The sequence below is a fragment of the Saccostrea cucullata genome, unplaced genomic scaffold (assembly GCF_032062105.1).
Source record: "Saccostrea cucullata isolate Sc308-1 unplaced genomic scaffold, CSIRO_AGI_Scuc_v1 ctg438, whole genome shotgun sequence".
NCBI lineage: Eukaryota > Metazoa > Mollusca > Bivalvia > Ostreida > Ostreidae > Saccostrea > Saccostrea cuccullata.
This window is the reverse complement of record NW_026935125.1, coordinates 212,837-240,232: the sequence shown is the minus strand read 5'-3', so window position 1 is coordinate 240,232 and position 27,396 is coordinate 212,837. Positions and strand designations below refer to the sequence as shown.

At 33.1% G+C, this 27,396-nt stretch overlaps 2 protein-coding genes across 3 annotated transcripts; both read left to right on the top strand.

Annotated features, from left to right (window-relative positions):
* Nucleotides 1–95: 95 nt before the first annotated feature.
* Nucleotides 96–20,876, top strand: LOC134241952 (ADP-ribosylation factor GTPase-activating protein 1-like). 2 transcript variants are annotated; one of them, XM_062723960.1, is made up of 12 exons: nucleotides 96–272; nucleotides 2,445–2,554; nucleotides 4,355–4,526; nucleotides 5,216–5,403; nucleotides 5,605–5,673; nucleotides 6,226–6,334; nucleotides 6,455–6,511; nucleotides 15,853–15,942; nucleotides 16,206–16,265; nucleotides 18,182–18,241; nucleotides 18,672–18,781; nucleotides 19,198–20,876. In XM_062723960.1, exons 1-12 carry the CDS (start codon nucleotides 213–215, stop codon nucleotides 19,697–19,699), a joined length of 1,587 nt encoding a protein of 528 aa, XP_062579944.1. In that variant the 5' UTR covers nucleotides 96–212; the 3' UTR covers nucleotides 19,700–20,876. The 2 variants fall into 2 exon arrangements, with proteins under 2 accessions (XP_062579944.1, XP_062579945.1); XM_062723961.1 differs by lacking the exon at nucleotides 16,206–16,265.
* Nucleotides 20,877–23,651: 2,775 nt separating this feature from the next.
* LOC134241943 (E3 ubiquitin-protein ligase TRIM36-like) lies at nucleotides 23,652–25,989 on the top strand. The gene is made up of 2 exons (XM_062723954.1): nucleotides 23,652–23,740; nucleotides 23,989–25,989. Exon 2 carries the CDS (start codon nucleotides 23,989–23,991, stop codon nucleotides 25,708–25,710), a length of 1,722 nt encoding a protein of 573 aa, XP_062579938.1. The 5' UTR covers nucleotides 23,652–23,740; the 3' UTR covers nucleotides 25,711–25,989.
* Nucleotides 25,990–27,396: the final 1,407 nt, after the last annotated feature.

Below are 27,396 nucleotides of genomic sequence, written 5' to 3'. Positions count from 1 at the left end.
TATTTTAATCAATTAATGATTTTATATCTTTTATTACCGTCATTTTTTAAATACGAAAGTAAATATTTTCTAGCTTTACTTATTGCGTCAAATTGCCTAAATGAACTGACAACTCACCAAACCTGAGTCTGAGAGGAATAAACGCATTATTGTTGTCTAATTTACGCTCAGTAAGCACGTATTAATCTTGAAACAAAAAGGTGTAAGACAAAATGGCAAGTCCACGAACGAAACGGGTGTTAAAAGATCTTCGTCTTCAAGAAAACAATAACGTAAGTGGTCTCTGAAAAATTCTGTCATTTCAGTTTCACCTGGTTTTCTCCCATCATAAGGGTTGCTCCAGGTGTTATTTTGTTTGAAATAATTAAATTGATATTTTTTCACATGTCAACCAGCCCGTGTGTCACAAAATTTTATTCCTTGTATCAAATTTGTAATATGTTTTACGGTGTGACCGTTGGGGCGAGCGCAGTTGTACCATCGAAAAAACTTGCAAAATTTATCTGCCACTTCAAACATCAAGCCGCACGAGACGTCTCGACTACCTGTGACGTCACGCAACGTCATTTTTACGGAGACAGCCGAGCGTCTGGTTGAAACTCTAGACCTAGTGCAATTTTGGTCGAAAAACATTGCAGAGTTATTTTTTGTTTATTTGAAAAATATCTACAAACTGATAGGCCTAGCCTTTCATCCTTTACGTTATTATTTATTTATTTATTTATTCGCGCAAAGGTCATTGGGTAGTGCAAATTTGTTGCAAGAGAAATTTGGCTGACGTATGTACAGATTTCAATCCGAATTTCCTCTGTTCTTACACGTTAGTCTATTGAGCTCGCTTCGCGAGCGTCGCTTCGCGACGCTCGCTGCGCTCGCTATAAATTTTAAATTCTAAAATGGATCCTATAAACATTTGACAGTCAGCTGTTTTTTTTAAATGAAGTTTTCTGAACGTAAGAAACAGTTAGTTCTCATTATATGAAAACAATAAATTTGTTTTGAGCAAATATGCCCCCATTTATTTAAAGTTTTTGTCGTCTAAAAGTTGAAATTCTTCGTTATTTCATAGTCGAAAAGACAAATAAAATGAATTCTTGTTAAAAATTTTAAATATGATTATAATATCATGTCATATTGAATGTATTGAGCTATGTATCATATTGGTGTGTTTGTCTTGTTCCACCCCCTGAAGTCTAGGGTTGGTAGTTAGAATGATCTAACTGTGTCTCGGTACAAGCCCTCACCACAGTTAGAATACGTCCCATATACTTGCAATGTAGCAAATCAGAGCGGATCCGCTCCGAAACGATTTTGAAGAATAGAAAAGGATATGCACTGGAAATAACTACCAATTTAATAAAAACAAACCTTTTTGAGATTGCTTATGCCTTTTATCCCAGAAAATAATCCATCTAAAGACGAAAATCCAATTAATTTTCTCAACGTTTTTCTCTCGCATAAAATTTACTTGCCATGTTTACATTCGGAACTCTCTAGATTGTTCGTAGTAAAAGCACTAATTATAGTGAGTGCGAGTTATTGCCCATGTGTCTTTTGCTACATTATGAATACATAACAATTATACAAACCGGCAATAATATCTTTTAACGATGCGTTCTATATTATAGTGTGTGAGATGATTTATAACTGAAAAGGGGGAATGGAATTGGGACCCCAAAATCACCATAGTCATGTGCTTTAGTCACAATTAAGAACTGAGACACCCAGACTGAATCCCCAGTCAACAGAACCCAAACCACTACTCTTAAATCATAACATTTATACACCCAATATACTGTAAATGCATTATATTTAGTGTGTACAATATTTTGCGGACATTGATTTTTGAACAAGAGCGTGTTTGTGCACACTTCTTAATGTTATTTATGCTTATGTGTGCAAAACACTAACGTTGTACTTGAATTTGTGGAAGTTCTTCTCCACCATAAGCGCTTAATAGAATACACAGCCAAATGTAATACGTTTACAGTAACAGAAAAGGATAAATTTATGGCTGGACCAGGAATTAAACCTGAGATTGTTCAAGTACATTACAAGTTAATGATAAAATATAATACTTTTATAGAGTTTTAAAACAATGAAATCCAAATTCCCAAATCCACTAAATTCTTTTATCAAATTTTATCATCACAAAAACTTCTGTTTCTATTGTAAATCAGCATAAAAGTTTTCCTTGTTACTCTAATCAATATGATCTGTTAGTTTATGTAGTGATGAAAAATTTATCCAAATGGAATGTCTCTATACATGCTATATTACTTTGCTCATTTTGTTTGCTTTCTTTTTTTACTTCTTTTTCTTTGTTGTGATATGTATATGTAACTAGTATGAAGATGCAGATGGTGTGAAGTTGATGATATTTATGTAATCTTGCAATAATTCATTAATTTAAAATCATTTGTATTCTTTTTGTATAATTGCAGAAATGCTTTGAATGTGGTGCTCACAATCCCCAGTGGGTCAGTGTAAGCTATGGAATCTGGATATGCTTAGAATGTTCAGGAAAACACAGAGGATTGGGAGTACATCTAAGGTATTTTAAAAATTTCTTATCTTATTTATTAGTCAGATGCTCTAATAACTTAGCTACTTAGGTTTATATCCACCTTTCATAAAGCCCAAGGGTTTATTTTACAAAAGAACTTATGACTGAGACCTAAATCTTGAATTGTTTATAAAAGAATGAGTGCACTTAAGTACGTCATTTGGAACCTTTTCGGCTACCCATTTTAAGCTTAACATTACAATACATCGTTAAATTAATCTATGATTAAAAATGTGCAAGCATATGCTTTTGATATTTATTTCTAGAATTTTTTTGTCAAACATATTTCTATAATTACAGAAAATGTAATTGAAAAGAACATGTAAAAGCCTTAAATTCCGGAAATTTGAAGAACCACTTATCTAACCGCATGGTTGTGGAATGTAAACATTAGCACATATGATTATTTCGCATTGCGAATTGAAATGGAGAAGAGAGAGAGATCGTGTTGATTTGTTGATTTCATGGTGCACAATTATTAAATGAAATGTTATTAAGGGATTGCAAAATTAAGCCTATACATGTACTTATAATGACACTATCAATACCAGAATTCTTTCAAAACACCCCTTATGAAAAGCATGAAGTTAAATCAGAGACATATTATCTTCATACCCTATTAAAATTTGCGCAAAAATTGAAGTTGGAAGTACGATAGATAATGTCACAACAGAGACTTAAGCACAATGAAATTTTCAATGAAAGCGTTAGCGTATCGAACAGCAGAAGGTCACATGAGAAAGGTGATTATAATATCAATCGTTGTTGCTCAGTGACCGGTTAATTTAGTAGCTATCTCGACCCTAGTTTGGGGACATTTTCTTGAAAATTAGATATGAGCCGCAACTTGGCCAACATTGTCCTTTGGATATGTATAAGTTTACGTTAAAATACATATTCTGTGCAAATAAGAAAAATGGCCAAGTTGCGGCTCAATGTAAACAAAGTCGTTGAAAACTGGTATGCATATGAATAACAATAGAAATGAGACAAAACTGTTAGACCCCCGTCTCAAAAGCTAGTGTCGTTCGGCATTATTTAATACTTTCATGTAATATAATATACCAAAACCTACTCTTATGACATAGTCTAATACCTATAAAACATAAATTTAATGAATTTTGGAATTTTATTTTGCGCAAAACATCGGGATCCAACTCTCATAGTTTAAGTGCACTCATTCTTTTGCAAAATTAATGATCATGTTTATTATTGCTAACGTGAAATTATCTTACTACATTTCTTTCAGAAAGATTAAAACCTTTTGAATTTACTGGGTAATGTTAATTAGAAACTTATAAAAAAAAATTAAATTGTGGTCTTAATCGTAAGTTCTTTTGTAAAATGGGCCCCTGACTTCTACAACTGTACCATGTGTACAGGTTTTACTTAATGTCAGTTTAATTTATTTATGTAGTTAAACTGACATGTAAAGTAGAGCTGTCTGAAACCAGGAGAATATACTAAAGTTAAAATCATAAGATATAATATTTTGTTTAAAATGATTAACTTTAAGATAATTCTGGCTTAGTGATGCTACCTGGTATTTGATCAGAAATATTTCTCTATATATTTCTTTGAGGTTATTAATTTGATAGAAATTAAATGTCATTAATATTCATATTCTTTGTAAGATCATACACAGCTTATTTTGGCATTGTTTTCAGAATAATGTTAATTGTATCATTAAAAAAGTTTTTAGCTTATCAAGATTACCGGTATTTTTCATCAGACAATATGTAGATTCTTACAAATATTAAACACAACATACATGGTCATTTATTTCAGTTTTGTACGGTCAGTATCTATGGATAAATGGAAAGATTCAGAGTTAGAGAAAATGAAAGCAGGAGGAAACCAGAAGGCCTTGGAATTCTTTCAGTCACAGTCAGACTACTCAGATGGAATGTCCATACAAGAAAAATACAATTCCAGAGCAGCAGCATTGTTAAGAGACAAGGTGGGGAAGATTTTAGTATTGAAAAATTATTAAAGAATCAGAAAAATACAATGAATTACATGTTTTAGAGAAGAGAAAAGAACTTTTTATTAGTGTCATAGAGTTGCACAACTCTGATTTCTGCATGTTATGAAATTTAAATTCCTACCAGCCCTGGCATTATTAACTCAGAATTCATGTATTTCCTGAAAAATGACTTTCAAGAAAAATTTTGTCAGTGCTGTCGAAAATTAAATTTCACTTGAACTTCCATATCTCACACTTTGATATCAAAACCAATTTACTTGTATCTGTATGTATTTTAACCTCAGTATGTTGAATTCTCAAATTTCAAGACATTTGTTTTCATTCCAATAGAGTTACTGATAACAAGGTTTTACTGTAGTGATGGGCCAATGAGCTAACCTAAATGTTTATACATAAATAAAACATTCATTAGTGTTAAACTAAATATTTCAATCTGTGTTCATTTTGGAAGTTTTGAATGAAGTCTCTTTTTAATGATTAATCAAACAATATTAAAATATTGAAATAAAACAGAAATCAAAGTTCTAACAAATTTTAAATGAATCAGAGCAAGCATACTTTTCAGTGTACTGTGGTAAAGTATTTTTTTTTTCAATGTAAAACACATTTATAGAAATACAGCACAAATAAATCATCATCATGTTTTCTCCTGTTCATAACAGATAACAACTATAGCAGAGGGGAAACCCTGGAGTATAGCAACGTCCTCAGCTAAAGACTACGTAGCATTTAAACCCCGAACCTCCCTGCCAAAATCCTCTAGCTATACCCAGAACCACTCTAACGGCTACAGCAATTTAGGAGCAGATGATTACCAGGATAGCTACCAAGACGCTGAATTTTACAAAAGGTCAGTCTCTTTTGTGTATGATTAAAAACTGGAAAGGAGAATTTATCCAACATGTATGTGGGTGTATGTTTCAGTAGTCATGGATTTTTTTTCCATAGATATTTTATTGGCTACTGGTTTAATCAGTTTTAAACTTTGCATAGAGAATGTGCAAAATGTAAATTAGATATTTAAAATTGTTTTTTATATTGATTTTTTCAGTGATAGCTTTAAAAAGAAGAGAGATGACTTCTTTGATCGCCAACAAAGAGAAAATGCATCCAGGCCAGAGTAAGTTCATTTGAGTTGTCTTTCTTACACTAAGAAAACTGAAGCAGGGGTATTTTTGTCTCCTGGCTTCTGCAAAAGAACAAAAGAAGAAAATTTTTTAAAATTCAGCCCTATTCAAAGATAACATTAAGCTTTCAATACACATTAATGGAATCTCTTTTTACATTGTCTTCAATATTACATGTACAATATTTTATCCCTCATTGTGACAAATATACCCAAAGGCTCATAGGAAGTTGTTTCAAATTGTTGGGGTTGAGTGGAGAAGAAGGGGACAACCAAACATTTTTCAGTTCGAGGAGGGGCACTACAAAGCAAAATTTCTCTGACGGAAAAAAAAATGTACCATAATCAAAGTAAAACACTGCTTTTAGGGAGAACAAGCATAAAGTATCTCTGTTTTCTATACTATACTATTTATCAGTGAAATTCCTGAAGAGATTACCTCTGCTCTATTAAGACAAATAGCAACCTTAATTTATACTTTTATATAACACAATTTATTCATTTTTATAACATAATTTTTCAGTTATACCTTTTCCTCATTTGCAGAAATTTACCTCCTAGCCAGGGAGGAAAATATGTAGGATTTGGAAGTAATCCTGCTCCCCAGCCAAAAGGTGATGACTTCTTTGACTCAACGCTTTCATCGCTATCTTCGGTAAGAGACTTAAATTTAGTTGTTTAAAATCTTTGACAGTAACAGAGTTTATACATTGTTCAAGTCCCTGATGACATCAGTTCAATTCAAATGCTTCAAAAATATTGTTTTGTATTTTAGGGATGGTCATCATTTACACTGGGAGCATCCAAGTTTGCTTCAGTTGCTTCTGAAAAGGTATGTTTCTGTATTACATGTATTAATTCAGGGGTGCATTGAAATATTCTGGTTATCAGATTTAAAATGAGTATTGTATCTCAAAACATGGTCAAATGATAGTGATATTGTGTTGGGATTGATTTCTTTTACCAAAGGTAGGCTTTGCTCAGATTATTATGTTGTATGAGAAATCAGTATCAGAAACTAGAAATTTCAAAGGAACCATGTTCAGGAAAATCATGGTATAAAAGACCTTTAATAAATGAGATTTTGTTGACCTATTTGAATTACGGTACATACTCAAATATAACTTTATGGTTGTGAGATAATGAGTGGTTTTATTTCATGATCGCTCTCTTTCTCTCTCTCTCTCTCTATCTCTTTCTCTCTCTAAATGCTTCTTGTGCTGGTACTAAAGTTGATGAAGTTAAAGTTGCCTTACTGCACAAAAGCAGTCCCAAAACTCTGCATCTTTTGAATACCGGTAGTATCATATAGTTTAGTAATTTTTAATATTTGCACAGAAAAATATGCTTGATTCCTTACAAACACTTTTCATTATAACTGTAAAGGTCACAATATGTTTTAAAATCATATTATTGAATACAATTCATTATAAACGTGTTCACCATAACCATCATTTATTGTAATGGGAAGTGATACTGGTACTTATCAAGTGTACAGTACCATTTTTTTCACTTATATTGTGTGCATGATAATTAGAGCATAGACATAATCACATCTAAGGTTACCCAATACTTGGGGGAGGGTCAGGGGGGTATTTTAATTGAAGTTTGCAAATATGAAAATCCTTTAATGGTATACTGGCCGGTATATGAAATTTTGTGGTTTATTGATTATTTAAAGGCTACATCCATGTACTACATTTTTTTTCATACAAATTATTGACTTCTAATCCTTAAGGTTTCTTTTAAAAATCAAGTACTTTTGCTTGTGAATTTGATTATGCTTAAATTTTTCTCAAATGACATCAAAATACTGTATAGGGGGAAAATAACTCGCGGTGTTAATATTCGCTATATTCACGGTGATAATAAATCCGCGAATTCAAGAAACAGTGAATAATTTTTCAATAATCTCCACGTTTTATTTGGAAATTTGAGAAATAAACTACGATTATACATGTACCACAGTACATGGTCATTTCATAATTACGAGTAGTGCTTCGCATTCAATTATTTTAATTAGCACGCTTACATCAACAGATAAATACCTGTATTTGATAAAATGCTTTTTAATAGCCAACGCTACATGTTTCATCAATCAAAACACGTGGGCCATGAGTTTTGATTGCCCGTGTGTAACTAATGTTACCACGCACGATGTATTTGTTACCTGCATTATCATGCATATTATAGTTATTATCGACATTTTGATTTTAAAAAAAAAGCATTCAAATAACTATCGAACTTACTAAGGATTTGGAAGAATAATATTTCCTACATTCCTTCATTACCTACATTAACACATTTATTACCGTCCAGTGTTTTTTTTTTCGCCGCGTTGTTTTGAAAATCTTGGGATGTACATGCACTCTTTGTAACAGCATACAGAAAAGTCATTTGACGTTTATAGTCAAGGATTTTTAGCTCACCTGAGCCGAAGGCTCAAGTGAGCTTTTCTGATCAAAATTTGTCCGTTGTCTGTCGTTGTCGTTGTTGTCGTTGTTGTCGTCGTAAACTTTTCACATTTTCATCTTCTTCTCAAGAACCACTGGGCCAATTTCAACCAAACTTGGTACAAAGTATCCTTGGGTGAAGGGGATTCAAGTTTGTTCAAATGAAGGGCCACGCCCTTTTCAAAGGGGAGATAATCATGAATTTGTTAAAAATTAATTGCATTTTTAAAAAATCTTCTTCTCCAGAACCGCTGGGCCAGGAAAGATGGAACTCATGTGGAAGCATCCTCAGGTAGTGTAGATTCAAGTTTGTTCAAATCATGACCCCCGGGGCAAGGATGGGGCCAAAATGACCGACTCTAGTTTTACATAGGAATATATAAGAAAAATCTTTAAAAATCTTCTTCTCAAGAACCACTAGGACAGAAAAGATGAAACTCATGTGGAATCATCCTCAGGTAGTGTAGATTCAAGTTTGTTCAAATCATGACCCCCAGGGCAAGGGTGGGGCCAAAATGGCCGACGCAGTTTTTTTCATAGGAATATATACGAAAATCTTTTAAAATCATCTTCTCCAGAACCACTGAGCCAGGAAAAATGAAACTCATGTGGAATCATCCTCAGGTAGTGAAGATTCAAGTTTGTTCAAATCATGACCCCCGGGGCAAGGGTGGAGCCAAAATGGTTGACCCAATTTTTTCATAGGAATATATAGGAAAAATCTTTAAAAATCATCTTCTCCAGAACCACTGAGCCAGGAAAGATGAAACTCATGTGGAATCATCCTCAGGTAGTGTAGATTCAAGTTTGTTCAAATCATGACCCCCGGGGCAAGGATGGGGCCAAAATGGCTGACCCAAGTTTTACATAGGAATCTATAGGAAAAATCTTCTTCTCCAGAACCACTGGGCCATAAAAGATGAAACTCATGTGGAATCATCCTTAGGTAGTGTAGATTCAAGTTTGTTCAAATCAAGACGACCGGGGCAAGGATGGGGCCAAAATGGCTGACCCAAGTTTTACATAGGAATATATAGGAAAAATCTTTAAAAATCTTCTTCTCCATGGGCCAGGAAAGATAAACTCGTGGAATCATCCTCAGGTATTGTAGATTCAAGTTTTTCAAATCATGACCCCCGGCCCTGGGGATATTGTGTTTTACATAGATATATATTTTAAAATCTTCCTTTCAAGTACTTCAAAGATTTGATTAGTGATACCCGGGGTATTTATATGGAATCATCCTGAGGTAGTTTTTTTTGTTCAAATGATGAACGCCTGGGGGGGGGGCAGTGTGTGTGTGTGAGCACTGTGGCCCTTGATTTATTAAGTATATTTTGTATTAAACTACCTTGCGTTCCTGAAATAAAGACATAATGCTGATAAATGTCGTTAACATGTAGCTATGGTATGGATTAAACGGACAAAGACAAGGGAGGAAACTATGTGGTATTTTCCTGTCCGATGAGAGAAAACCGTGAAAATTACAACCCGTGAAATTAATCCCCTATACAGTAACCTTTAATAAAAGGTGATTTTAACTTACAGGGAATATACCTTTTATAAACTCTCTTTTTAACCTGGCTCTATCTTAAATCAGAGGCTTATGAATAACATTGGTGTATTGATTTCGCAACAGTAAATTTCTTGATATAACATGCTACATTAGATGTTGTTAGCCTACAAAGAATCTATATAAAATGAATACTCATTTTATTATCCCGTGGATGTGCAGTGTACTTTAAATTCTTTAGCCTACGTCTGGTGTGTGAAATACACAGCACATAGTTACAATTTGTTACAATATTGTTACCTTTCACGAAGTGTACCTGTGAAATTCGGGTTAATTCTTGAAATATATGGAACTTAAAATTTTATAAACTCCGTAAATAATTGTCAATGAACAGTTAACGAAAGAAATGAACAATAATTGATTTAATGACTTTATTAAAAACATGTATAATTTAATGAGAAGGTGATGTATTTTGTATGTTTTATATGGGTACAACGTTATTAATTTAGTAGGTAATTTTGTTGGTTAAAACCTTCTAACTTATTGATTGTATTGATTGTGACGTAATTTAGGTATCTGATTGTCTCTTAGGTCATCATAACAACTTTTGGCTATATAAACCAGCTGTTTTGGGTTTAGACTTCAACGGCTGTGGGGAAACACAGCCTTCTTGATATGACCTTCACTTTTGCTATACTTCAGTTATAAGACGGTACCAAGTCTATGTATACGAAACCATTAAGGGGACCAAGTACAAACGTCCTGTATTGACCATCGGTTGGTCACCTTTTTCTTACAAAATTGTACCATTAACAATGTACCATTTTGTGTGTTTATAAGTGAACCATTTGATCGTCTTAATAAATGTTATAAACTTTTAACAAGTGTTATTCCTAACAAAAACTATTTAAAGTGGACCAAAAATTGGTGTGTGTGACCAAAAGTACACAAAGAAGTGACCAAAAGTTGGTCATTACATAAACCAAAGAAGTGACAAAAGTTTTGTAACAGAAGTGACCAAAAGTCGGTCATTACGTCAACCAAAGAAGTGACCAAAAATTGGTCATTAACCATTAAATAAACTGTGACCAACGGAACCATCAAATCTCGACCAAGTGACCAGAAAACTAATAGCGGATATTACACGATACCCTCGAATAAAGCAGAAGTGGATATAGCTGAAAGCTCAAGTGAGCTTTTCTGATCACTTTTTTCCGTCCTGGCCAGAAAAGCTATATAAATTTAATGAATTTCTTTAGGACAGGGCCATACAGTTTGAAATACATATAGGAAAAATCTTTAAAAATCTTCTTCTCAAGAACCACTGAGCGAGAAAAGCTGAAATTTAATGTGAAAGCATCCTGGGGTATTGTAGGTTCTTAATTGTTCAAATAAGGCCTTGGGGGGAAACCACACTAGGGAATCCAAGTTTTACATTGAAATATATAGAAAAAATCTTCCTCTCAAAAACCACAGGGCCAGAAAAGCTGAAACTGATGTGGATGCATCCTAGAGTATTGTAGATTGTACAATTTCCGTGTTATGACCCGTTGGGGTAGGTTGAGGTCACATTACAAAGGGGAAATCTGGTAAAGAATTGGTTTCAAAATTTTGAAGCTGTTTACAGCTTATATATTGGTTTCAAATTTTTGAATACATTTTATTGATGATATGCCAAAGGGATTGGACACAAGTTCCAAAAACTTAAATAGTTCTCTCTCATGATTTCAAATTAAAAAAAAAATACCCATGATTATCACAAAATTTATGAATACCGGTATGTTATTTTCATCTACAATATATTATTTTCCCATTGTACTAATTCAGGAAGCTTTGCCCTGTTGTGAAATCAGATCACAGCACATTTTGCTCAGGAAGCATGTGTGCATTGAAACAGCAAGTCATTACAGCTATATAAAATACAGACAGCAATGTCATGGTATTGATCTGTTTTAGAATCCCATTATCTTGGGCACAAAATTAGCTTCATCTTATATTTCTTTTATCCTTAGATTCTGATGATGAGATCAATTGCGCATTTAATTTATAATTTCTTTGGAGATTTTGATACAAACCTTTTCAGTAGGAAAGTATTGATTCTGATTTTCACATATACCTCATTATAATTTTTTATGGAAAAGGCCTTTTTAAGTTTTTTTGTGTTTTTTTTTTCACTGTTTGGCATCTGTGTTTCATTCATAAATCTACCTAATAATAATATATTCACAGAAAACACACAACCTCATAATATAAAACATATAATATTGTTGTAAAATAATTTACAGCATTCAAGATGTTACAAGAAATTTGATTTCACAATTGGCTTTTTCTTGTGGAAAAAAAACATTTATATCCACATTATATGTCAAGTCAAGATAGTAAATTTTATATACATCATTAGTTCAATTCAATAGCTTCTTAAATAATACCCCCTTTCCTAATTATAATACTGTAGAATCATTTAAATTAGTGTGGGCCAATTTTCATGGATTTTGTCAATTTTACAGGTTCCCGGGAATGTAATTTTAAGTATTAATTCTCTGATATCTACAAAAGGAAACTTTATAACCTTTAGCTTTGTATAACTTTATTCTATTAATTTGTTGGAGGATGGAGAGATACCTCATTTATTCCACAAAAATTGAGCCATTATGAAATCTAATGATTCCACAAAAGTAGACCTCAAAATATTTCGTACCAAAAATAAATTATGTATAGGACAGATTGTTGTGTTTTGGGATTTTGGCAATTGGGTATTCAACTAAAGAAGCCCACAAATGCTTACATACATGTAGTCATGTACATTCTACAGATATAAGGTGTGACCAATGGATGGGCAGACAGCTAGACAGACAGACAAAGTTGGTAATTATAAAAGTGATCCCAAAGTTCAACTCTGCTCTGCAGGTCACACAAAAACCTTGAAAAGACCAACAATAAAAAATATAGATGCATTGTTTAGCAAATTTTAAGCTCATGCTAAAAAAATATAAATAACTAGTAATTTGTGATGGAAACTTGCAATGCATTAAGATCCTCAAAAAGAGCAAAGTCTAAAAACATTCAAGAAAGATGGAAAAAAATTAAAAGCGATATAAAAGGGGTGATTAATGTATTCTTTCAAACAATTCATTTTACTAATATGCAGAAAATTGTTGTCAGTGTGAAGTTGAAACCTTGTTATATGTTGATCACTTAATCAGAGGATCGCGGGGAAAACAGGCCGTATTTGTATTGATTTTTTAGACTTAGTCAGCCCCCGAACTCCCTTGAACAGACATGTGGCAGATGGCTAACTCATAGCTTATAAGTCTCTGCATTGACTAGTGTTTTGTTGGCTTAAAGAAAGATTTTTCTAACAAAGTTGAAGTTGACTTGGCATTTCAGGTAAATGTTACATTAATTTATATATTTTTATTAGAGTTCATGAATATCTTATCTCAGATGTCATAATAATTCTTTTTTCGTTTGAAGCTTTGACCAGACTGACAGCTTCGTGTTTATGATAGGAGGATATAATTTATTTTATTAGTGATGATTACTTGGTCTCTTAGATCTTATTTGTTTCCATGGTGATTAACAATACTTCACGGTGACAGAATTATATGACAATAAGGTTACTGTGTTTTACTCTGGATCCTTCTAAGTCAGAGATCAGGTAATCTACTCCTTCTAGACATGTGTCCTTTTTTAATATATGTATATGCAAAAAAGGAAAAAAATGCACAGTAAATATTTCAGAAATTATACTTCTTTTTTTTTTTTTTTTGGTCAGTTGTTGAGTTCATTGATTTTATTGTGGTATTGAGCAGAGAGAAAGAAATGGAGGGGGAACCTGGTATTAGATTCTGTTTCATGTGTATTGTATATTAACTGGTACCAAAATAATTTTCTTCTTTAGATAAAAAAAGAACTTTCATACTTTTGGCCCCAAATAAATAATAAATCATCAAATTAGTCATTTTACTGCTGCAATATTCAGAGCTGTGCAGTCCAGCATTAGTTCTGAAGTTCTGGTGACACATGAATTGTGCAGATACAAAGTCTGCACATTTATGTATTTAATAGTAACCCAGGAATGCCTGTGATGTAATGCTTTTGTATATATAGAAAAAGTGATTTATCAATAGTACTGGTATTTGAGAGTTGATAAACCCATCAATTATTCTAATCAGGTGAAAACCAGCTTAGCTAAGGTTTTGTCCTCTGTATTTAATACCCACAGACAAATGTCACTGTTTACTGGTTAGGCAATATAAAGGAGCAATATTTATTTATCCCAGAGAATCCAAAAAATATAAGCAATTTTAATTACCTTTAATATTTTACTCACAAAACCTTCTCTCTCAGCTGTTTATTTCATATTCATCATTTTATGTAGAATACTTCCATCACACAAGTCTTGAAAATATGTCATCAAATACAGATTTCAAACTGATAAATTGAATACTGTAGAAGTACTTTTTTCCGCGTGGTATTAATTTACGCTTTGTACGTGGTCATAAATTTTCCGCGGAAATTTGTCCAAGCGTACTTAATATAAATGTAAGTCATATAGTGACAATCTAGAAAATCCGCATTATTTTTTACCTGCGGATTAAACAGAAATTGAGATTCTGCGGAATTATGATCCCGTGGAAAAAAGTACGTCTACAGTAATTGAAAATAATTACCCATATGGGATAAATGTTAGTTTACAGTAAGTAACAGATGCTAAAATTAAATTCATATAAACTTTATGTTTTGGTCAGATGGTTGTCTGGAACCACATATGAATTATGTAATTATCTCCCTTTTATGCTGGACCATAAGTATTTCTTGTTTGAGTTCCATTTACAGATATTGATAAAACTTACAAACTTAAGTTGGAAGAGGGAAGGGGCTCAAAAAAAGATGAATTAATGAGAGAAAAAAAGCATGTTAAAATTTGTGGTAATTAATTGGGTAAAAAACTGCATGTTCATAGTCTGCGTAAAATACTTGTTTATGCGTAGGGATGCTTGTTAATTTTGTTTATTAGTGGCAGGAAATTAAAAGGCAATCTAATTGAATGGACTACCAAAACATCTGAGACTTCTGGGAATTTAGTCAGTGCATTTGATGCTGCATTCCAATAAGTTAGAGTAATTTTTTATTGCTCACTGCAGTATTGTGAATTTCCCAGAGTAGAGCATGACATAGAAGATTGAATAGGATGTAGTTATATTATTTAATTAACAGAGTTAGTGTGACAAAGGCTATGCTGGAATTTATTCATCCTTTTAATTCTGAAAGCAGAATGTCATCTGTTTAGAACTGTTCCACAACTGTAAATATTAACTTGCTGTTAAAGCTGGTATAAGTGAATGGATCAACAGAGAATATATAGGTCCAGGGTCAAACCTTTTTATCTTGAACTGGATAGGACTGCAAAAGGTTACACATAAATTTTTAAAGATATTGGAGGATTCGAGATATCCAGAGTAAAACACGTACCAGCTTCAAATTTTAAAAAGTGGTTCAACCATAAATTAAATGTGTATTTTGGACTTCTATTTTTTTTTCTCTGTGATAACTCTTTAAAAGTTAAGGTGAGTTGATTTCTTGATAATTCAGCCGGAATGTAAATTTCACCAAGTGAAAGGTCAGGAGTTAAGGAGGCCTAATATGCATGTAAATTTCATGCGTCTGTCTTTGTGGCTGACGTCAATGGGTGCGGACTATTGAAATTGACATGGGAGGGCTTGTATAATTTTAAAATCTATCAGACATCATTTTTTAAATCTAGATTTACAATTTTACTTCACAATGAAATGTTATTATAAGGAATCACTGTCTACATTGTTGGGTATATGCCAGGGATATCAACTATAGTTGGAAACGTGATTCCTTAAATAATTCATTAAAAAGTCTTGGTTAGTCTATGTTCTTTAACATGAAGACCCTAATTAAGATTTATATTTTTTCAGCCAAGTTTATAAAATAGTTAAAGTGTTTATATACCTCAGTAGTACATGTATAAGTCCGCTCTATTACAGTTCTAATCCAAACAGGTGTGGTCTTACAAATTACAGCATAAGACAAATCTTCTGCTGCACAGTAATGCACTGGCTATAGCCCTCTTATCAGCTTTATTCATTGATAAAAATCTTTTAATACTGGTATACATGTATTTGGTTTTAAGGATCTTGCAGTAAATGTAATTTTTTTTTATTTTATTTTTTACAGGCTGTTAAAGCTGCTGGTGTTGCCTCTAAAAAGACTAAAGAGTTTGGACAGTCAGTTAATGAATCGGTTATAAAACCTACTAAGGAAAAGGTAAGCTTACACTTTAATAGAAGCTTATTTTCTGCACATTGTATAGATTTTTTTTTGTCAACTTTTTTCTTATGTTCAGGGGTACCCTTAAGGTGTTCTTTTTCAATAAATTTAGGTCTTATTTAGTGAGTTTCATAATTTGAGGGATATATTTGATGTATTTGTAGATTTCAGTTACTTTATAATTTATTTCAATTTTTTAAAAACCTTATTTTAAGGGTTGTCCATTAAATGTATGGATGTTGATTAATATTGTAATGTAGGTTAAAGAAGGTAAAATTCTGGATGATGTTTCAACATCTATGTCCAGTTTTGCCAATAGAGTAAGTATGTCACGTATTTGATTTTACCGAGTTATTGTTTGATATTTATTGTACCTTTGTAGCCTCTTTGATTTCCTGCTTTTAGACCATCTGTTGCACATTTGCCTTTTAATATTCTTGTTCATACGTAACGCCTTCTCCTTGTGCTAACTTGACTAAGACATAGTATTATGCTAGGTTTTATGCTACTGTGAAATCATTTTAATTCATGGGGATCAATGTTTGAGGGCATGCAAGCAAAATTTTACTTGTTCATTTTGTTCGTTGGGAAGTTATTTTTGGGGTTACTTGTTTTTACAGTAGATTCAATGATGAATCAATATGTAATTTATAAAACAATTTTTTACGAGAATGTAAATTTCATGGGTAAGGTGACCAACGAAATCCACGAACATTGGTCCCTCTCAAACAGTCATGCTTCCCTATTAACCTGTAACTGAATTAGTAAAGATCTATAAATATTAGTTCCTAACTGATGATATCAGGAAGGGGGCTGGCTATAGGTTTTACGTTCAGTATAACTGTCCATCAATTTACCCTTTCAGTTTAGAGACTATAGCTTGAGATTCAGTCTGTTGTATATAAAAGGAATTGCAGTAAAGGCTTGAGTCTTCATGGGATTTTGGAATTAATTAACTGTGTATCAAAGAGGATTATAAACATTTTTTTTATTATTAAACATTGAAATATTGGATAGGAATTTGTTACACTGATATACACAAGTGTACTTATTATTAGTAGAGGTGTAGATTAATTAAGGTATCTGCATGATGCATAACAAGCAGTTTTTTGAAAAGTAAATCAAGGAAAATATATAGATATTCCATAGTCAGAATTAATAAAGAAACCCTACCAAGAGGGATTTTTTTAAATTATCTCAAGATATATGGATAGATCTTGTATGTCTTAATTAATTTAACATAGAAGGGTATGCTCGAAGTATCATTTTCATAAATTAAAAAACAAAAAGATTGCATGAAGTTAAATTTGGAGATAATTAAAGCATAAAAAAAAAAATTCTGTACATGTAAAAAATACATAGGTCACAATGAAAATGTAAGAGAAATTAATATCCTATGAAATATTAGACAAAAATTTCATACACTGGCTGGAATTACTGACTTGGTTCTTTCTTCTAAATATCACAAATCTACTTGCAGAAAGAAACGGGCCTACATGCTGAACTGCATTCATTATTGTAGAAGAACTTGTGATGAAATAATTTTACCTGAACTTACGTAAAGTGCATCTTTATGTACCCTCACATCTTAAATCAATTTTTGTTACTTTAGATTCATCGATTTTAGCTTTAAACAGCTAAATTTTAGGAGCAGGTCCATGCCCACTTGCTATAGGGTACTTTGCTACATCTGAAGATGCATTCTATATACCTTACCTTAGATTAATTGAACAAGTGATATGTATTTTTAGATATTTCATAAGAAATCCTAGAAAATGACTTCAGATACACCGGTAATTAATGGGTTTCATTTGACATTTATTTTTATGAATCTTCTCCATAATTATAGATAACATTATTATATGTGGGCTTTGTGATCTTTCATGACCTGTATGATTCTCTGTTTTTGCAGATCATTTTAATGAGTATTAGAAGATATCTACATGTATATTCTAAACAGAAATCAATATATATCTTGATTCAAAGATAGCATGAAAATTTTCTTGATTAGGTTTCACAAGCTAGTTCAATTGTTTCTTTTTTTATTAAGAGACAGGACATAAAAATTGGAACATGAAAATAAGTTATTGATTTTTTGGAGACAAAAAATTAATGCAAGTTTTCTGGCTGCAGACATGAAAACATCATGGGTGATGTGAGTCATTAGTGGTACATTAGACTAGTAGGCTCTAGTTGGTTACAAACATTCAGTGATCATTTTTCTTGAACGTTTTAGGTTAAAGAAGGTACCTTAATAAACGACGTTGGGACGTCCATGAGTGGGTTTGCAGCAAAGGTTAGTGTTTACATTTTACACAGATAAATTCAGTCAGTTTATACTTTGAAAGCATTAAAAGAAAGATAAAATTAAAAAAAATATGATTTCAGTACCGTAATTTTGCAAATTCGGGTCAAAATGCTGTTGATTAATTTTTACGTTTCAAAATTTTGTGAATGACCACTGCTTTGTTTACATTTACTTATTGGTAATTTATTTTTAAGAAAAATATTTTTGCGAATGCAATGAACTCGCAAATTTGCTAAAAATTTATCTACAGCAAAAATTTACAGATTTACGGTACTGTTTTTTTTTTGTCAGAATGTGTACTGAATTTTAAATTAAAACAATTGACTTATTAAATTTAGATTTTTAATGGATTTTTTTAAAGCATAAAATGAAGTGCATGTATGTATACCAAAATTTGGTTATGATGATTTTCTTTTAGATCAGCTCAAAGGGGTGGAGCAATTTTTCCTTGTGGGGTGATGCTAAATCCCCAACAGGAGGCCCTGGAGAGAAGTCCTCACTACTCAAGGATAAATCATCAAGCAATGAGTAAGTTAGAGGACCTTTTGTGAAGCATTAATGACAGTTATACTGCAGTGTAGTAAAATAGGCTTGTACAGGGATGAACAATTTTGATTTGTTGTAAAACTATTTTGCTTTTTGAATTCAGTTTATAATACATTTTTAAATCATAAGAAATGAAAAGTACTTCATTGTAAGCATAAATTCATTATAAGTATTTCCCTATAACTGGGTTTTACTGCAATCTTTTCAAGAGATTTTGCAATAAATATCTCTGAAGCTGTTTGAAAACATGTTTTACTCAAGACTTAACTAATAATTATTTACAACATACCCAGTATTTGGATTTCTTTTTTTTTTTCATGGAAGTATTTTAAACTAAGGAGCAATATCTTATTCATGACAATATGTTGATCAGTGTCTTTGTTTATTGATGATTTTAGTGACCCCAGTGAGAACAGTCTGTTAGACAATGAGGAGGAGGATTCCTGGGGAGGCTGGGAGGAACAGAACTCCTGGCAGAACAACAAGGAACCTCAAACCAAGAAGAAAAACAAACCCCAGAAACTCAGCGAGGAGGATGAATTCGAGGCCTGGTTAAACGACGACCAGCCTCTGCAATCCTCGAAAACAAAATCAAAAAGTAAAGATGGCTGGGACGATTGGGGTGAAGACAAGACAGACAAAAAGTCGAAAAAATCGGACAAAAATGTGAAAAAGGGGGGAGAGAAATCATCGGGAGGGGATGGATGGAGTGATGTGAACTGGGAGTCAGACTTTTCCTCCCCTCAGAAACAGAAGGAGCCCCTGGTGGGGAACCTGCTGGACTTTGGTGAGGGGGAGACGGGGGGCACCAGCTCGGGGTGGGACAATGAAGTGTGGGCGGCGGAGGAGGAGAATGAGGAGGATTGGCAGAGTCTAGAGGAGAGCTCCAAGTTAAAATGATCTCCGTCGTAGATTTAGGATTTTATGTAATGTTCTCTGTGCCAGTATTGTAACGATTTAAAACACTATCTCAGCATCATCAAGGGGAATTCACATTATCCTGTACATCTTATGTGTCATATTGTGTGCATTGTATTAGGATCTTGTGAGTTGTTTGTCCTCATTATAAAGTACCATGTGCTTTTGCAGTATGTAAAGTCTGCCTGTGAATATGCTTTTTAAGGGACTATATTTCTATTAACTTTGTACTGAATAAGACCTGATATTTAAGAGGTACATGTAAATAAATAAAAATCCACATTACAATCAGTATGCCTGGAAGCATACTTTGTCTGTTGATATATTTATGAATTTCATGCATATAAACGTACATATACAATTTGTTGCCCCAAATCTCCACTTAAATCATTTTATTGTCATTTTAATGCAGAATGGCAAAATGTATATGATGTGTACGGGGTTTCAGAGAAGACAACTGTGCAATAATTAAGATTATTTGTGATAAAAATTATATTTATCAAATGAACGAAGTGTGAATGTGCGATGGACTTTAATTTGTTGTTGAAAGGAATAGGTAAAGAATTTGGAGAAAATTAATTGTTACAGAATTGATGATAAGTTAAAATTTATATGATGTTATGATTAGTCATTTAGACATAATTCTTAATGTATATTCATATTCAGAAAGTAATATCTAAGTATTTAGTAATCTTTCATAATTTTCAAATTTTAAAAACTTGATGAAAAGTATTACATTAATGCATGTGGGTACTTCTTTTTAAAATAGTCAGATAATTTTAAAAGAATTTCTACAATTCTTGCTGAGTTACAGCTGATATACATGTACTACAGAATTAATGAAGTCTAATATTATTTTAGTTTAGCATGTTTGCTTTGTTAAAATTCAGATTTTCTTGTTCTGAAGCTGTAATGTGATGAATCATAGGCAACTTTCTAATTTTGGGTTACCAAAAATAAATTTTGAATCAGATGAGTTACAGTGTCTGTAAAAAGCTGAGTTTTTTAAAAGAAAATTATTTTCAACAAATCTTACATTTAGCATTCATTTTGGTGCATAGATTTGTTGTACAAGGGGCCATTTTCTTTTGATGTTTGTGACAAAGAAGGCTGTATAAAAACAAAAATTTAAATGAAATAAATATTTTGAAAATTTTAACAGGTGTCAGCTTGCATTCATAAATCGACAGAAGTTCTAGGCAAAATTTGTACTGAAAAAGCATAATTATAAATGAAATTATATAATATTGCCCCCCAAAAATGTATATAAATTTGTAACAATAATCAGAAATGTGAGGGAGAAGGTGATTCAGATAAGTAAAACAAAGTTCACTTGGACGATGTTCTAATTCCAGAAAAAAGAAATTTTTCTTGTATATTACGATGTAAAACTTTGATCCCCTTTTGTGGCCCAACGCAGCATTGTTAAGGCTTGAAAAAGGGGGCGGGGCCTAATTTACACGGGAAAAGTTAACTGTGACGTCACACAAAAATATGACTTTTATGTATTTCTCATAATACCTGAAAATGAAATAATTTGCAACTTTTAACTTTATTGGCATAATAAACATCAATATAACTTATCAATGCATTAAAAAAAGTTGCTAGTTATATCCCATGTAGCTGGTTATAAACAAAGCACTGATCGCAATAAACTTGTAAACATGATGTCATATTGGTAAAAATGACGTATTTCAAGTGCTGTGAGAGGCAGATTGGGGAATTATTTCACAATGGAAAATGCATTTTATTATTAAACGGAATATTATTTACAGGTTTTAATTAGTCGATTAATGCCAATCTATACCTTTTGTTTAGTGCGATTATTAATCAACTACCAAGTGAATGTATTTTATTAATTATGTCATGTCATGTTTTATGTACAGGTAACGCATATTTTACATCGAGATGCCTCATAAAATCGTACTTTCGCAAGGGCATACACTGCATAGATCTGAACAATTTTTGGAATATAGATAAAGGATATTTTCCTTAACTTGAAAAGTGCTGCTGCTTTCTTTAATTCGAAGGCGTGATTTTATAAATACACAAAATATTACTGGTAGGTAAAAGTCAAACATATTTCGACATTGGCCTATTTACTTGAAAATTTAACCATTAAAACACGAATTCTATTCAAAGCAGCAGCACTTTTCAGAAACTACAAAGTATGCAGAAACAATTAATAGCTTGAATTTTAATTTCAACTAGGGTATGCCCTTGGGATATTGAAATTTGTTAATGACCTACATTCAGTACACGAACTATGCATTCATCACGTGACTGTCCATCGATGGGACTTTAAACTTCATACAGTACAGAGTGGGTTATACTATGCTATTTCCATAAGTATTAAAGTTCTGTGATAATAAAACAGCTTAATTTAAATAAATCAATTCTTAAAAAATCCCCTTTTTTTTGCACGTCTATTTTCCGTTGATTTCTCATAGTAGGCCTTAACAGTGCTGCGAACTTTATACCTCCTGGGTCATGATTTGAACAGACTTTAATATCCTCGCTTGAGAAGAGGATTTTCAAAGATTTTTCTTGTATTCTGTTTTAAAATTTTGATTTCCCATTGTGCCTCCTCCCCTTAACCCCAGGGATTATGATTTGAACAAATTCTTCACTATGAAAAGAAATTCTTTTCTTCTTAAGGGTTGCAACTTTATTGCCACAGTGGTTTTTAAAAGATTTTTAGGTCACCTGAGCTGAACGCTCAAGTGAGCTTTTCTGATCACCCATTGTCCATCCGTCGTCTGTCTGTCTGTAAACTTCACATTTTCAACTTATTCTCAAGAACCACTGGGCCAATTTTAACTAAACTTGGTACATCAGCATCCTTTGGTGATGGGGAGTTTGAATTGTCCAAATGAAGGACAAAGTTTAATTACAAAAGATAATCAAGAAAGACAAAAATCAGGGGAGGTGTTTCAAATATCTTCTTTTAAGAACCGCTTGGCCAGAAAAGCTGAAACTTATGAATATGGAAGTATGATGGGGAAATATAGATTCTAAATTATTAAAATCATGACCCCCAGGGTTAGGGTGGGGAAACAGTAGAGAATCACAGTTTTGTATAGAAATGAATTGAAAAAATCTTTATAAATCTTTTCAAGAACCACTGGGCCAGAAAAGCTGAAACTTGTGGAAGCAACTTGGGGTACTGTAGTATCTAAATTGTTCAAATCATGACCTCCAGGGGGTTGGGCGGGGCCACAATAGGGAATCCAAATTTTACATAGAAATATATAGGAAAAATCTTTAGAAATGTTCTTCTCAAGAACCACTGGGCCAGAAAAGTTGAAACTTTTGTGGAAGCATCCTGGGGAAATGTAAATTCTAAATTGTTAGAATCATGACCCCTGGGGTTAAGGGCGGGGCCACAGTAGGGAATCCAAGTTTCACATAGAAATATATAAGAAAAATCTTTAGAAATTATTTTCTCAAGAACCACTGGGCCAGAAAACCTGGAACTTTTTTACATTGGAAACAATTTACATTGACAAGATGAGAGAAAACATGTTCTTTACCTTGTCAAGAGAAAATGTCTAGGTCAGTGCGAATCCCCTTCCAGCCTCGAATGCCCGCCTGATCATGGTACTACTGGTAGTGGGTGTGGCACTGGCCAGACCAAAAGGATTGGGGAACTTCAACCCACACATTTCTACACTCACGTCCACCTTATCAATGGGGATGAAGAACTTGGGCAGAGATGGAGTGGACGGAATTGAATGTAGTGCCTATAAAAATAATGGAGTCATCTGTGCTGTGTTTTACCACAGGATTTCCTAAATGATTATATCTTCACTTTATTTCATTCCATTTTTCCTTTTTAAACTTTTAAACCAAACGTGATGCTTTTTTAAATCTTGGATAGACATAATTGTCATCAGCTACCCATGGGATATTTAAATCTATTTTTACAAACCAGGAAGTTAATCACAAATCTCGTTTAAATCTTGTGGAAAATTTCAAGAGAACATTCCAAATTCTTTCATACACTTGGTCATTCATGGCATTGTAAGTTGATCTACAACCATTTTTTCAAATGATTAAGAAATGATCAAAACAGCATATCTGATTAAGTTATCGGTGTTTTAAGATATTTGTTATATTCTTGCCAGCATTCCAGGCTGGCACTCTGTTATCAAAAGTTTTTTTTATTGCAACTTGCCTAAACATGCTTATCTATTTTATATTGTCACTTGATTTGAATGATTTCATTGGTTTTATTAACTGCTATTTAAAGTTTCTTTGAATAATTTCAGATGGCAGAGTCCAAACCAAGAATACCAGGCACAGCCCAGCACTTTTTAGAGTGTGGAATTCAAGACTGTGAGAGAAACTGTGAATTTTACTGCAATCCTTGCCACCAACCGATGTGTAAACAATGTAGAGATGAACATCTGAAAAATCCAAAAACAAAAAACCATGAAGTGGTCCTATACCAATTACGAAAACGTCAACTTCCTGTGAAGAAATGTGAGATCCACCCCACCAAGGATGTAGATCTTCTCTGTGAAGAATGTAAAATCCCTTTATGTTCCAAGTGTGCTGCCACTCCAGAACACAGAGGCCATGCCTTTACCGATTTAGAGACTATCTATGCTGAGAAGTTCTCATTCTGTCTAGAGGAAATTACCAAACTGCGGGAGTATTTTCTGCCAACATCACAAGACATACAAAAAGAAATTAATGGAGATGCCATAGAAATCAAGAAGGCAATGGACAACATAAGAACATCCATGAAGGCTGAAGCCGAGTCTCTAAAACGTCTGGTGGATAAAGTGCAATCAGAGAACATGACACAACTAGACCAAATAGAGCACTCACTGCTAAAAGATTTAAAAATCCAAGAAAAAACATTTGATGAATACACCAAACATCTCAACAACCTAATTAAGGAGTTCCAGGATTTCCTCTCCTCACCAGATCCCACAAAATTAACTCTGACACTCTCTTTGGTGGATATGAAAATCCAACCACTACCAGAGACAACAAAACCAGTAACACCAGTATTTACTGCCGGTCAACACAGCAAAGAAGATGTTACCAAATTACTGGGTAAAATAAGTATTCCAGAGATAAAACCAGAAACAAGGAAAATAAAGCCAATGGAAGTTCCATCTCTCCCAACACCAACGAAACCTACAAGCATAGAGTTGAAATCTGACAAAGGAAAATCTAATGTGAAACAGACATTGTCTCTGTCTTCCTCTATCACGAATTTCAGGGAGTTCAAAGTACAAGGTGTTAACAAAGTGTGGCACATATCACTAGATCAGTCAGGCAGACTCTGGGTCAGTGATAGTTATGGTAACCTTGTCCAAACAGATCTACAGGGGAATCTATTACAGAAGATACAAACCAGTGGTGGACGTGGTTACCACACAATGACACAGGAGGGGGATCTGATCTTTACAGACATGGACAAGGGTGTCATCAATAGGATTACACTGGATAACAATATTACTGAATTCATTACAACAGGAGACTGTATACCAATCAGCATACACTCCTCCAACATAAATGGGGACTTACTGGTGGGGTTGGTGAAGAGAGGAGAGGTTAAAGTCACCAGGTACGACAAGACAGGGAAAGAACTACAGAACATACAGAAGGATAACAAAGGACAGGAACTGTATGGTATGCCACGCTACATAACAGAAAACATCAATGGAGATATCTGTACATCAGACTTTAATAATAAGGCAGTAGTGGTGGTGAATATTTCTGGACAACACAGATTCTCCTACACAGGTCAGAGGCCAGGGTTCACTCCCTATGGAATCTGTACTGATGTCCTCGGTCACATACTGGTATGTGATTATAACAGGGTTCACATTCTTGATCAAGATGGTCAGTTCTTATCTCTACTAATCACACCAGAAACAGGGATTAGTCCAACTTGTGTATGTGTGGATGATGAGAACAATCTTTATGTGGGAGCTATCGATGCAAAAGTTAAAGTATACAAGTATATTCAGTGATTCTTATTCTTTAATCTAACAATGTGCATATCATCATTTACACTAGCAATTAACAGAATTATTTGTACATTTATTACAGATATATAATTTTGCTCATCTTGTGATGCAACAAAATAATCAAATTTATGTAAGTTTAAGTCTAATAGATAACTATCGTGTATTGTAAGATTGGATCACCAGAGGTACATGTCAAATTTCCTGTTACTTATAATTTTTCGAATACAAACCTTTGCTTTGTAGATAGATTGTTTATTTTAATTAGTATATATATATGTAAATGAAATATTTCTATTCATATTTTTTTTTAAATTGTCATCATATTTATTTGAATTGTGCAGCCAATGTATCGAAATTGCTGTTCAAACTGTTTGATTCGGTGCACTAGCTAATATCCAGGATTTGGTTCGGTTCAGTTCAAAATTTACATAACAAGTACCGAAATAACCAGGAGAATAGAAAAACCGTTAAAGTGGATCATATAGTTAAACAAAGGAATATAAAGGCTTTATCAATGAATAAAAATTCATCTAATAAACAGCAAAGCCATTATGTATCATATTACTTTAAAAGCATCCATAGGAAGTATACATTTAATTTTGTTCACACACCCCCACCCCTTGAACCCACTTTATATTTAGACTGTTCAATACTACTCTGATTTTTGCTTTCACCTAACCAGCTACTCAGGTGAGTGATGTGGCCCCTGGGCCTCTTGTTGTGTGGTCATGATTTGAACAAATTTAAATTAACATTACATTTTTCAATGCTTTTATGTTGATGATCTTTCATGGCTTTGTTGTTCTTGTGAAGAATTTCAAAGATTTTTACCTTGTATTCCTACGTAAAACCTTGATCACCCTCTTGCCCCAATGTATCCTCGGGAGTCGTGATTTGAACAAACTTGAATCTACACTACAAGAGGATGCTTCCATATAAAAATGAACAGTTTTGCTGTTCTCGAGAAGAAACATTTTCTCTAAGGCCATTTCAAGTTTTTTTTTCTATGTTTAGCATCCGCGTGCGCCTTGGTTTCTGACACCCCATGTCAGAAAAAAAAAACAGAATCAGTAGTCCGAAAATTGATTATTCTGGTCAAAATTTGTGATTTACTTCTGCCAATGTCTCTAAATTAATATTTGTAAATTAAATATAACATGTCATATTTGGAATATGAAGTATTTAATTAAATACCTAGAATTCACTGAAGAAAATATCTTTCTACATGAAAAAATAGATTATATAAAATCATATTTCATGAATTACGTAATTTTTAATGCTATAAAACCTATGTTTTAATATTTTGATTTTTGCATTTTTTGCGAATAGGTACATGTGTAGTTAGGTTTTTGAAAGATGGGTGGACACTAATCAGAGAAAAAACTTGGAATGGCCTAATCCTTTTTAAAACTTTGATTACCCATTTGGGCCCTATTCTTGCCCTCCTCCTCCTCCCCCCCCCCCCCCCCGGTCATGATTTGAACAAACTTGAATCTACACTACAAGAGAATGCTTCAAATAGCTTTGCTGTTCTTGAGAAGAAAAATTTTAAAGATTCTTCTTATGGATTCCTATGGTAAACTTTGATTCCCCATTGTGGCCAAACCTAACCCACTGGGGTCATGATTTGAACAAACTTGAATATACACTACCTGAATATGCTTTCATACATGCCTTTGTTGTTCTTTA